Source organism: Ascaphus truei, chromosome 5 (assembly GCF_040206685.1).
Source record: "Ascaphus truei isolate aAscTru1 chromosome 5, aAscTru1.hap1, whole genome shotgun sequence".
NCBI lineage: Eukaryota > Metazoa > Chordata > Amphibia > Anura > Ascaphidae > Ascaphus > Ascaphus truei.
The window spans coordinates 148,205,091-148,218,563 of NC_134487.1; the positions used below are offsets into that span (position 1 = coordinate 148,205,091).

The 13,473-nt window shown below is 45.2% G+C and overlaps 1 protein-coding gene across 3 annotated transcripts in view; it reads right to left on the reverse strand.

Annotated features, from left to right (window-relative positions):
* The window catches only part of RBM27 (RNA binding motif protein 27), an 80,214-nt gene that overhangs the window by 42,709 nt on the left and 24,032 nt on the right, over positions 1 to 13,473 (reverse strand). For all 3 annotated transcript variants that reach the window (XM_075601034.1, XM_075601033.1, XM_075601032.1), the window contains exon 4: positions 3,930 to 4,012. In XM_075601034.1, the coding sequence (XP_075457149.1) occupies positions 3,930 to 4,012 (83 nt within the window). The remainder of the gene's footprint in view (positions 1 to 3,929; positions 4,013 to 13,473) is intronic.

Consider the following 13,473-nt stretch of genomic DNA (forward strand, 5'->3'; position numbering starts at 1 on the left):
TGAGTCTATTAATAGAATTAATTAAAATGCGACTTGGTATCTGAATTTTGTATTCTAAATTTGTATTCTGAATGTAGAAATTTGTATTTATTAAAATCTAATGCATGGTGAGTGGTATATATTATTCATTATGCATTAGCTTTTTTGATTAATGAATGGTATTAAGTGATTTATGAGTAAATAGTTTGTATAATTTTTTTTTTTTTTAAAAAGAAGGGTTTACGGTTAAGGTGTATTATGTGGTGTCTTTTCAAAGTTCTCAATTATGCTTGCAGTAGTAGAAAATACACAGAAAAAGAGACTCATTTTTTTAATTTAAACTGGATTTCAAGAATAACCAACCAGTATTAAGAGGTGTCTATAAAAGCCTAGGTAGGGACAGGCATTAGGCCCCTGACGAAGCCACATTGGAGAAACGCGTAGGGCATACATTTGCAGTGAGAGACTGAATTCCATCATGGAGCCGGAGTCTACAGTAGAGCAGAGATCCAACGGGACTGTGCCACAACCACGTGATGCGAAAGTGATCACGGGTGAACGGTGACGCCGGAATCAGTGCAGTACTGAGTGTGAGAGACTCCGCTGTAATACACTCAACTGTGCATTTTCCACTTAAAGTGTGAGTGCACTACCTGTGAGGTATTTTATAATTGTTCTTAAAACGATTTTACACTATATGGTCTTTTCCCTGCCTTATCCCCTAAATGGGATCCGTCTATGAGATGGAAGCGGTTTATCCAGGTTAAACAAAAACGACCGGGGGATCCTGTTGCTGCAGCTGCTGGAGAGTGTGGGAGATCTTTTTGTGAATTGGACAAATACTTCAAGCTGAGCTCCTGGTCCCAATAGTGGATTAAAGGCATATATCTGACAACATAACTGTAAGTGCATATCTCCCCATCATCTAGGCATAATCATTTGGACGTACTACCCTATGATAGTTTTACTCTTTTTCTTTCCCCTACTATTTTGCGCCTAGGTCATTTTTCGGACACACACACACACACACACACACACACACACACACACACACACACAAGTTTTGTATTTGTTCGGAGTTGCCTCACAGCTCTTATTTTAAAGTAAAAACTGAATACTGTTAGCACTTTAAGGCTAAGTCCATAGCAGGGGAGGCCGCGCTGAGCTGTGCGGACGCTCCGCGCTGAGCCCCGGCATCCTCAATGAGGATGTCTTTAGAGGGGGCTCACGTGATCGTCCGCAGGCGTGCTGACGAGTTGGATTTTGCAGCCGACAGCCAAGCTGTTTTTCAGAGCACTGTCGGCTGAAAACACCCAATCAGCGGGAAGCAGCGTCAACGTCACGGCGCCGTGACGTTGACGTCAGTGCGTCGCAGGCGATTGGCCCAGCGACGTCACTGCCCCGCCTCCCTCAGCCTCCCGATCGCGCCCGCTGGCTCGCCTGCATGTGCATGAAATCGTACAAGCTTCAGCAGGTGAGCCTCTGCGTCAGTGCGCCTCAGCACTGCTCCCATCTCTACGGACGCAGCCTAAGGGTGGGGGGGAAGAGGTCATCTACAGCTTCATTTACATTTACCAAACTTTCTCCAGTATCTAAAAACAAGTTAGCACCATTAGCTACTCAGGTTCTGGACATCATCATGGGAATAAACACAGAGTGTGATCACATTGCATAACCACATCCAGAACCTGAACCTCTGATGGGTAACTGATGGTGGGGAAGCTCCATGGTGGCTCCCTTGGTATTACACCAGAGGTGGCCAACCTAAATCTTTAACGGTCACCAACAGGTCAGGTTTTCTGGATATCCGTGCTTCAGCACAGGTGGCTTAATCAGTGGCAACTAAGCAACCTGTGCCAAAGTAGGGATATCCCTAAAACCTGACCTGTTGGTAACACCTGAGAACTGCAGTTGTCCACTCGTTTATTAGGCGATTCCCTTCTTTGCAGGAGAGTCTACGAAGAGTGGCCGCAGACCAGACAATGAGCAATGTGAAATAATTCATGTATAACTATGGTCTGCAGGTTAAAAGACCACATGTATGGGAAACCCATGTGACATCTAGAAACTCTAAAGTGTTTTCAGTATTATTCTTTTTACTTTAACCTTACTCTGTCATGGCTAAAGGAAGAAACAAATCAGAACGCTTGACATACAGTACATACGACAAAACGTCTACCATGTCAAAATATCACCCTTTGCATTGCACAAGGCATTGCCGGGCGTGATCACAAAGAGCAGAAGTGACAAACTAATGGGCATGCATTCCCCATGGTGGCAGAGTTACTCAGTCTTCTCTCTGCAGATGGAAGTCTCAGACGTACAAACATGCATTGGGGACTAATTTGCATGGGTCCCAGGAGTTTTATAGGCATCTAAAATGCCCAAAAGCAATTTTAACTGAAGTCTGCACTCGTGCTGTCCTAGTGTGAAAGCTGCAAAATCTCTTGCTGCCGTCCGCTTGGAGAACTTCACGATCTCCTGTAGTACGAGTTCCCAGGAGGGAGCTCACAAGACAATGAAAAAAAAAAAAAAGCAGAGAGCGCGCATTGAGATGCAGACATATAAATTTATATGCAGTATAGGTCCCACAAGGTGGACTAACAATACAAGAACAATAGCAATTATAATGTGAACATACAACTAGCTGAGGTGTGAGAAGGATGACGGGGAGATCCAGAAGCACAGCTGTTGGAGCAGAGGACTCAGGTCCTGACACACAGTGCTCCGTGGGCTATGCTTTCCCCTCTCCACCAATGGAAGCTCACGGACGCGTTTCGTACGGCGTGCTTCGTCAGGAGTTTTCTGACAAGCATGCAGTGGGAAACGCGTACAGGTCACGAGGGGTTGCTATGTGAGCTTCGATTATGGAGGCGAACCAGTAGGAGAGGGGAAAGCATAGCCGACGGAGCACTACGGGTCCAGACCCGGGTCATCTGTTCCTGAGGCACAGCTGTTGTATCTCCTGGTCATCCTTCTCACACCTCAGCAAGTTGGAAGTTCACATTCTAATTGTTATTGTATTGTTCGGCCACCTTTTTAGTGCATATAAATGTATATTTCTGCAGTTCGGTGCGCACCCTCCCCTTTTTTTCGTCTAAAAAGCCTATTCCTGCGTTAACACCACATCTGTTCTTTAAAAATCGGTATACCAAACAGAACTTGCCATACCACCACATCTTACATGATAAATATAATTACTATGCTTATACCGATATCTACTGTCCCATTAATTTAAATACGTTGTTGCAATTTAAATATCATTCGAAGAGAGACATAAGTGATCCCTCATGCTCATAGCCAGCGTTTTGGGGCGGGGACTCCCTTCTCACAATTTTTACATTCATACCTTACGTACTTATTTCTACTTGTAATATTGCACCCTATACAAAATCTCTGTAAAGAGTATACACAAAATTTTGAAGTACTATATTGAGAATCATATTTCCATTGATGGGTGTTATGTTGTCAAGATTGGTCAGGTAATGTATTATTTATTTATAAAATATTTTACCAGGAAGCAATACATTGAGAGTTACCTCTCGTTTTAAAGTATGTCCTGGGCACAGAGTGAAGATGACAAATACATGGTTACAAATACAGTTACATAAGTGAACAGGGTATACATTATATACAAGACATTGCATGCACAGTTAAAGAAATATATATTATAGGCGTATGTAACAGTTACAGACCAGATTAAAATGTGAGATAGCCTTATATTTGAAAGAACTTAAACTTGTGGTGGATGCGAGTGGTGGTTGTTCCAGTTTTGTGGAGCACGGTAAGAGGAGGAGCGGCCGGATACTTAGCCTTGTACCCATTAAATATTGTGTGAACACATTCCATGTACTGTACATTCTTGTATCCCATGACAAGCAGAGAGCATGTTTAACCTCACATAAAAACACTTTAACAGCACCATTTGGATTAAAGCAAAAGCTACTCACCTTCTCTCGTTTGAATCAGAGCGATTTCTTGGGGGACTTGGGTGCTTCTTTTTTCTACTATCTCGTTCGTCCTCAAAAGACTCCTAAAATACCAAAATGTCCATGTTACTGTAGTTTTACTCTGATGTACAAAAACAGACAGACTATTTTTTTCTCTCCTCCCTCCTAAGACAACCAAATACATTTAGCCCAGCTGCACAGGCTTTTCAAACTCTATTACGTCATAGAGCAGAAGCAAATCCAAGTAAAAACGCTTTGGGGTGGGAAATTGTGCACTGTTATGGAGGGTCTCAGAGAAAGGGATACAGTTACTTTCCTTTCATGATCACCCCCATGTGCACACAGTGGTCCAAAAAGAGTCATGCTGAACATTTTTAGGATCTACTTTTTCCAATAGTATGGACCATTGCCACCCCTTAATCTCACAAAACTCATTGAAACTCAAGAAAGAATCCCTATATGTGGCTAAAATAATACTGTTTGGATCTACCGATGGAGAACGAACAAAACAAATAAAACCAATTAAAAATGACGGAGGGCGTATGGGCGTCTAGGTACTACGGATCTAGCTAATTATTAGTATCCTGAAATTTATAGTATAATCCGCAATTTGAAGCTCATGAACTATATATGTAGTACATATAATCTTAACGTGGATATATAAAATCGTATCATCACTTTGTATCCTATCACTAAAGGTTTGATAGGTATTAAGTTATACTGGGATGGTAAGATGGTTTTACCTAGTTACCTGCTTTATAGTGTCACAATTAGTAACCCAAAAATGTAAGTGGGAGCCCAAATTAGGAGCCACCTGCCACTAAACTGTTACACATTGAACTTTAATAGTGTTATGTACTAAAAGTAGCGCCTCTAAAAAGCATATGAAGTCGCTATAGTAGTATTAGGCTAAGGCCCCGCTGCACGCGCCCGCACGGACGCCTTGCGTGCCGGCGGCGTGTTCAATTCACTGCACCGCGATCTGCGGTGAATTTTTCCCGGCGGGGGGGGGTGGGCGTGGCCAAAACAGGTGGGGGGCACAGCTATGACGTGAGGGGGCGGGACCATCACACAGCCCTTCAGCCTCACACACAGGCACTCGCGCACAGGCGCAGGCACTCGCGCACAGGCGCAGACACTCGCGCACAGGCGCAGACACTCGCACACACACGTGGGTGAATCGGAGCACGGGGGAATCAGAAAGGGGGATCAGAGCAAAGAGGGAAATCTGAGCAGGGGGGGGTGATCGGAGCAGAGGGGGGAATCGGATTGGCTGCCTTGCGTGTCACGTGACGCGGCACTCGCCAAAACTACAAGCTCCTTGTAGCTCCGGCTGGCTGACGCGTCACAGCACGCAGTCAGCCACGCCGGAAGGAGCCAGCGGGGACATCCAGACCGGAGGCAAGCAGCTGGTGGACCGCAGCGGGACCAAAGCCTTAGGCCTGGTCCCCGCTGGCTACTGCAGCGCCCACTGTGGCGGACCCTGCAGGGACGAGAGCCCTCCCCTCAATGGTGCCGGGCCCGCAGCGAGATAGAATTGAGAGCAGGAGTCGCGACGGAGCGCTAAGCCACGCCCCCCGGCGGTTCAGCCAATGAGGGCGAACATGCGCCATGTCATGTGATGTCATGGCCGAGTGACGTCATGGCCGCGCCCCGTCACTCCCCCGCCACGCCCCCCCCGGTCTCTCTTCCTGCAGCTCACTGCAGACCGGGGAATCGGCTGCACGCGCCGCCAGTCTCTCAGGCGCGCGTGCAGCGGAGATACTGGGGCCTCAACCTTAGACTGCAGCAACTTAGTATCCTGTCACTGAAGGATTGGCAGATAAGTAATGCTTAGGTGGTAGGATAGTTATGCCAGGCTACCTATTGGTCAGTATAACAATTAGGAACCCAAAATCGTAAATGGGAACCCAAATTGGGGACCCTCTTACCACTAAACTGTTACAGATTGAACTGTTTTTGGTAGGGTTATGTACTGAAAGATAGCCGACTTTAAATTACATGCAGATGAAAAAAAAAAAAAACAAAGTTTACACAACGTGGATACAGTCACAAAAATATCACAAAGCTCTGACAACACTGAGATCATTATTACTGCAGGATAAAAAGGTCGAAGATAAAAGTCGTGTGATAAGATTTATGCGATACTTTTGCGTCCAGCCCATCCTACGTTGTTCTTTTGATAAGATTTATAGGCACATATAGTGCACAGTGGATATACCAAAAACACTGGCACATAGTACTGGAGGATAGTGACCTAAGCGAGGTACCGGATATGGTAAGCAGACGCTCAAGGAATTTGAATGATGCCCCTGAACATAACCACTTCCAAAGACCTACTGTAAGTCAGAACCATCAATTACATGGCTTCCAGTTAAAACGGCAGGCACATACAAGTGTGGATCCTGCAAATTTGTTAAACCTAGCAAAACTTTTGAGAATAAGGGTAAACAATACAATATACGTGGCTTCTTTAACTGTAAAACACCAAGGATCGCCTACCTCATTACCTGCTGCTGCGGCATCAAATATATCTGCAAGACGGGCAGAGAATTTCGTAGGCGTGACTTGGAACACAGTGTCCATTAAAAACAGCTTTGATACCCCATTGTCAAGACACGTGAGGGAAGGACACCAAGGAAATGTCAATACACTGTCTTTTCATGTATTGTATGTCTTTATTTATATAGCACCATTAATGTACATAGCGCTTCACAGTAGTAATACATGTGGTAATCAAATAAATAACAGATAATATAAATAACATGTCATGGGAATAAGTGCTTCAGACATAAAAGTAACATTAAGGAAGAGGAGTCCCTGCCCCGAGGAGCTTACAGTCTAATTGGTAGGTAGGGAGAACGTACAGAGACAGTAGGAGGGAGTTCTGGTAAGTGCGTCTGCAGGGGGCGAAGCTTTATGTATCATGTGTTCAGAATATCCACAGTGCTATTCATATGCTTCTTTAAGCAAGTGTGTCTTAAGGTGGGTCTTAAAGGTGGATAGAGAAGGTGCTAGTCGGGTACTGAGGGGAAGGGCATTCCAGAGGTGTGGGGCAGTCATGAAAAAGGTTTAAGGCGGGAGAGGGCTTTAGATACAACGGGGGTAGAAAGAAGACATCCTTGAGAAGAACGCAAGAGTCTGGATGGTGCATAACGAGAAATTAGAGCTGAGATGTAAGGAAGGGCAGAAGAGTGTAAAGCTTTAAAAGTGAGGAGAAGAATGGAGTGCGAGATGCGGGATTTGATTGGAAGCCAGGAGAGGGATTTCAGGAGATGAGACGCAGAGATAGATTTAGGAAAGAGCAGTGATTCTGGCAGCAGCGTTTAGGGTAGATTGTAGGGGAGACAGGTGAGAGGTAGGAAGGCCGGACAGCAGGAGGTTACAGTAATCAAGATGGGAGAGAATGAGGGCCCGAGTCAGAGTTTTAGCAGTCGAGCAACAGAGGAACGGGCGTATCTTTGGAATCTTCATGGAATGGACAGTGTCCCTCTTGCCAGTAGGGGTGGCAATTGGGATAAGAAGCTTTTACAAAAAGGAGTCCTGTTGGATTTCCACTTTATAACACACTATCCCCAGAGGGACTAAATGAAGGCTTTTTATTCACGCTGTTTATCTAATTGGATATAATCCATGAAATATCAATAGCCTCATTAACATTACATTATGCATCAACATGGTGATTATTCAGCCATAGTTTATCTGGCTTTGTGGTGGTTTCTCCTATCTCAGAATTTAGAAACCCACCCAAAATGACAGCTATAAATCATTGAAGATTACATTCCAATAAAGTCAGACCCGTTAGTAAAGATAGGGTGCTCGAGCCAATATCAGAGCTTTCAAGGAATATTTCTCAGGTGTACCATATACGGGTAAAGGAGAGGAACATCGTTTCTATACCTTTTTTAGTGTGTAATTCATGAGATAGATAGGACACACACACACACACACACACATCCCTTCAGGATCTAAGAATAAAATTACCATCAGATATACAGAGAGACTGGAACTATGCAAGAACAACTTTATTTCCGAACCAAGGGAGGGGAAGGGGACAGGGGTGGGAACACGCACAACTGCTGGGTGTATTAGTGCTACGATCTGGGGTAATCAACTGTATTTAGAACTAGAGAAACAAAAGGACCCCATTAGAGAGCACTATCAGTGTTGTCACAGAATAACCACAGAATAATCACACTGGGCAGTCAAATCTGGTATGGTGTTGAATATGATAGGATATGAGTAGTATTAAAAGAACACTTTATTGGAGAGACGTACTCTCAATTAAAATGAGACGCAAATGAGTCCTGAATAAGTGAATAGGCTCTGCGTATAGCCATAAAACTAAAGAAGCGAAAATGATGGCAGAACGAACTATTAAGGAGGGGTGGTGACGTGGAGGCAAACCCCCTATAGGCCCGAATACTGGCTCAGGGGTAAGTCAATATGCCAAAATAGTGCACAGTTACTGTCTAAATAATGTGCTATATAGTTGGATGTGGGTCTGGGTATTGGGGTAGCCTAGTGTGGTTAACCCTCAGAACCTATTGTGACCCACATGTGCTGAAGCGCTGTGGTCTGCGTAGGCAGAAGGAATATGCACGCGCGCAATGCAGTGTAGGATCGATTCTGGCAAAAATAATTACCAAACCCCCCACATAAAGACACAATGTCCTATGAGAAAAGATACAAATGATCTGGATTAAGGGCTGACCCAGTTGTGGGGAGTAAAAAATCTCAACTGATCAGACAACAAATACATTAACAAGCTAAATCCGGCTATTATTGTGAAGGATGCATGAGACTCAGTGAGCCACCTCACCAACAGGCACATGAATATTAGGTGATATTGCCTTGAGGCGTATCCACCTCTGATGTACATCTATAAAGGTGGGTCTGGATATAAGGGATAGACTAGTATGGTTAACCCCAAATCCTATTATGACCCACATCCCCTGCAGTATAGTAGGGGCACAGTGTGGTTGGTGCTCTTCACAATGTGGGTCTGGATAGAGGGTTAGCCTTTTATGGTTAACCCCTAATCCTAGTTTGACCCATACAAACTGCGGTTTAGTGCTCAGATCAAGCTATATTCAGCTGTATAGTTAAGATACATAAGGCCTGGGACCCGGCGGCGCGGGCAGCCACACACGAGTTCCCCACCAGCAGGGGAATCCTCCCGAGCCGGTCCCGGTCCCCCCTCGCTGCACAGCTCACTACACGCTGTGACGCGTCAGCCGCTACGGGATACAAGAGAATGGTGATCCCTAGCGTTGACGCGTCACGTGGTGTGGCTGTGAGCCAATGAGGAGGGGAGGCTTCGGGGAGCGGGGAGGAGTGTGGGGGGAAAGCAGCGTGAGTGCCGGTCTGTGTGTGCCTGAGTGCGTGAGTGCCTGCCTCTGTGTGTGTGTGTGTATGAGTGCCTGCCTGCCTGCGTGTGTGTGTGAGTGCCTGCATGTGTGTGTGAGAGAGTGCCTGCCTGCGTGTGTGTGTGTGTGAGAGAGTGCCTGCCTGCGTGTGTGTGTGTGAGAGAGTGCCTGCCTGCGTGTGTGTGTGTGTGTGTGTGTGTGAGAGAGTGCCTGCCTGCGTGTGTGTGTGTGTGTGTGTGTGTGTGTGAGAGAGTGCCTGCCTGCGTGTGTGTGTGTGTGAGAGAGTGCCTGCCTGCGTGTGTGTGTGTGTGTGTGTGTGTGTGTGTGTGTGTGAGTGCCTGCGTGCGTGTGTGTGTGTAAAAGAGTGCCTGTGTGTGCCTGTGTGTGCCTGTGTGTCTGTGTGTCTGTGTGTCTGTGTATGAGTGCCAGCCCGAGCCCGTGGAGGGAGGGAGGGGGGGGGGGGGGGGGGGGGAGAGTAGCAGGTCCCTCCGCTCAAGCCACGCCCCCCCCCCTGCCGCTCAAACCTCCCACTCCCGCCCGGCTCCCGCTCCCTACAGACCGCATATCGCGGTCTGTGTCTGTCAGCGCCCCGCCTGTCTGCAGTGCGGGAGCGCTGACGGAGGGAGCGGGGCCTTAGCCTTTAAGACTCTGTGAGCCCCACACCAATAAGTAGCACAGTTCCTAGGTGATAGTGCCGTGATGCATTACCACCTCTGATGTTATCAGTAGTGTGGGTCTGGATAAAGGGATATCCTGTTATTTCTAACCCCAAATCCCACATAGACTGTAGTGTAATGCTCAACGTGTGAAGCAAGTGCACAGTATAGTATTCGGCTCTCTATATAGTGTGGGTCTGGATAAAGGGATAGCCTAGTATGGTTAACCCTAAATCCTATTAGCACCCAAACGAGCTGCAGTTAAGTGTTTTGCTATAGCAGGAACTCTGATAGGAGCACAGTGTAGTATTGGGCTGATAGCCAAACTGCTGTAACCAGAGGGACCCAACTTCACAGACTCCTCCCCCAGTAATACATATAGGTATAAGGGTAAAACGGGCTCAACAAGAAAAAGTCTGCAAGGGGATCCTGTTTGATAGTACTGGTCTGGATTGAGGGATGACAGATATTGTCAGTCCAGAATCTTGTCTGACCAATTAAGTGGAGAGCAGATGGGCTACATAAACATAAAACATGTCCTTCTGCCTGCATGCCAGTAGTGCTGATACTCGCTCTCACGAGCGTGGCGCCATTATAGGTACATATGGTCCTCTTCTATTAGAGAGATCAGTAACTACTGCTGCTGAATAAAAATCATAGGAGAGAGCTCTTACACAGTATATTCAGAGCATAACTCCTTAAAGAGGGAGGCCAGTGTGTTCAGATCACGAACACAAGCCCCACATTTATGACGTCGCGTGCCGACGTACGTTTCGCTGGACGGGCTTTGACCAGGCTTAACGGGAGCGATTGAAATGCCCCAGTATTCATCAGGTTAAGTCTGCTCTGATAGGTATGTTTGTTATCCAACCAATCTTAAACACAGAGTTAACCATAACAACCGAGGGGAGAAAATTTGTGATGAAATTGAAATGCCTGAACCTTATAGAGCTGGTATCCAAGTTAGATACAAGATCTAAGGGATAATAGAGCCCGAGTACTTGGTTAGCTAAAATGAGTATATATAAAATATCTAATTCCGGCAAGTATAAGACATAATGTGGGTACGATTGTGATCAGGGAAGAAACACCCATGAACTGGTCATATATCTGGACCCATGTGGAGCTAGTAACAAAGTCCCATCGGGGGCTATTGGCATAGTGTACTTTAATACTACTCATCATATCCTATCATATTCAAGACCATACCAGATTTGACTGCCCAGTGTGATTAGTTGGTGGTTATTCTGTGACAACACTGATTGCTCTCTAATGGGGTCCTTTGTTTCTCTAGTTCTAAATACATCTTTATTATTTGCCAGGAGAAGTAAGATGGGTTAACTCCTTCAAAAATAACCCATACCTATGGACAAGTAAACCCCATTGGTCTGGACTCATTTGATGCATCTTGTTTGTCGATTATGTCTTTGCCGGTGCAGCCTGAATAATGTGGCTGTAGCCATTCACGGCGAAACAATAGGGATTATTTTACTATGGTTTAGAATAATGTCCTGTAACTGGAGTTATCCAACACCTACCTTGAAGATCCAACAACATACCACGAATCAGATGTAAATTACATCATGATTTAGTTGTGCATGATATTGCTGGTCATGGCGATCTTAGTGCAGCCTGGATAGCAGTTTTGTAGTGATCATGAGGAATAAGAATCCATATATTCAGATCTGTTAACTAATCTAACCGTGCCGAGCTTAATGAGGTAGGAAGTAAATTAAGCATATGATGTCGTTTCCATGTATCGTGATGTCCATGGTAACAAGGAGGGGTGGTTATTAACAACGCTACCAGGACCCTGCAAAGAGTGCGTCCTCAAGTGGGCCAAACAATGACGCATATCATACTTTTTTAGCCAATAGAAAGGGAGTCTCACCCCCCCCCCCCCCAGTAATAAAACAAAATAAAGTAACAAGTTTTTTTTTTATATAAAAATAAATAAAAAAAATAGTGGTCGGGGGGGGGGATTGAGACCAGAGCTCTTATAGAATATAATTACCCTGGTACATCGTGCAAGGGCATAGGATAGGGACATTGTGTCTACACCTTGGTGCGCAATTCATGTAACTATATATGCTACAAGACTCACCTCAGGAACAAAGAGCACGGCAAACATCAAATGTATAGAGTTACTGAGACAATACAAGGACAACTTTATTATTTGCCTGGAGAAGATGGAGCTAACTCTTTCGAGGGTAACCCGTGCCGAGGACAAACATAGTTCTGGACTTTGTTGGTGCATTTTGTTGTCTGTTGTCCATGGCTCTGTCGATGCAACCTGTATAATGTCGCTGTGCTGATTCACAATGAAATAATAGGGAACAGCTTCCTAATACTTACCTTTAATATCCAACACCCAACAACGAATCAAATGTGAATTAGATTATGATTCAGTTGTGTATGGTGTTGCTGGTCACGGTAATTTTTAGTGCAACCTGGACATTGGGGTTGCATGGATCACGAGAAAGTGAATTCATATACCTAAATCTGCAAACTAACTAAATTGTGCCGATCTCTTTTAGGAAGAAAGTTAATAAAGCGTATCAATTCGTTTCCATGTTTTGTGGTATCCATGGAAACGGAGGGGGGATACCCAACAACGCAACCATGACTCTGCAGGGAGTGAGTCCACAAGCGGGCGATCAACAGTACACGCCACGCTTCTTTATCCAATAGCCCCTAAGGATATGACCCACATGCCCAGAACAACAAAATAGCCAAAAAGTAGTGTTATGGTGGGCGTGTACCAATACGTATTTACTGCCTATTGGATAAACGAGGACCAATGAGCTGCTTGAAACAATGAATTACCTTAAGAACTACCATGTATATAAACCCTAGATGTATCACCTAGAATTTGCCCCCGATGAAGCCACGAAGGTGAAAAGTACGTCGGGTGTCACTGCTGTGGCGACGCCGGCTTATCGGAGAGGCGAGGGCGCATTTTGGGTTGGAGTGCTTCGTAGACTGCGGTTGTGGGCGGCAGCAGCAGCACTTCAACCACAGTTTAAAGTTATACTGACTGGTATTGATGTGTTTTCAGTTGCAGTAATGATCGAATGTCCACAGCGGATTGTAGTGCCAACATCTAAATTGATGTCAAGTATGATCGTAGCCACTTCACATGCTTCTTAGAAGTGCTACTTTCAGTACATAACCCTACTAAACAGTTCAATCTGTAACAGTTTAGTGGTAAGAGGGTCCCCGTTTACGATATTGGGTTTCAAATTGTTATACTGACCAATAGGTAGCCTGGCATAACTATCCTACCTCCTAAGTATTACTTATCTGCCAATCCTTCAGTGACTGGATACTAAGTGGCTGCTGTCCAATACTACTGTAGCGACTTCATATGCTTTTTAGAGGCGCTACTTTTAGTACATAACCCTACTAAACAAGTTCAATGTGTAACAGTTTAGTGGCAGGTGGGTCCTAAATTTGGGCTCCCACTTACATTTGCGGGTTACTAATTGTGACACTATAAAGCAGGTAATTAGGTAAAAC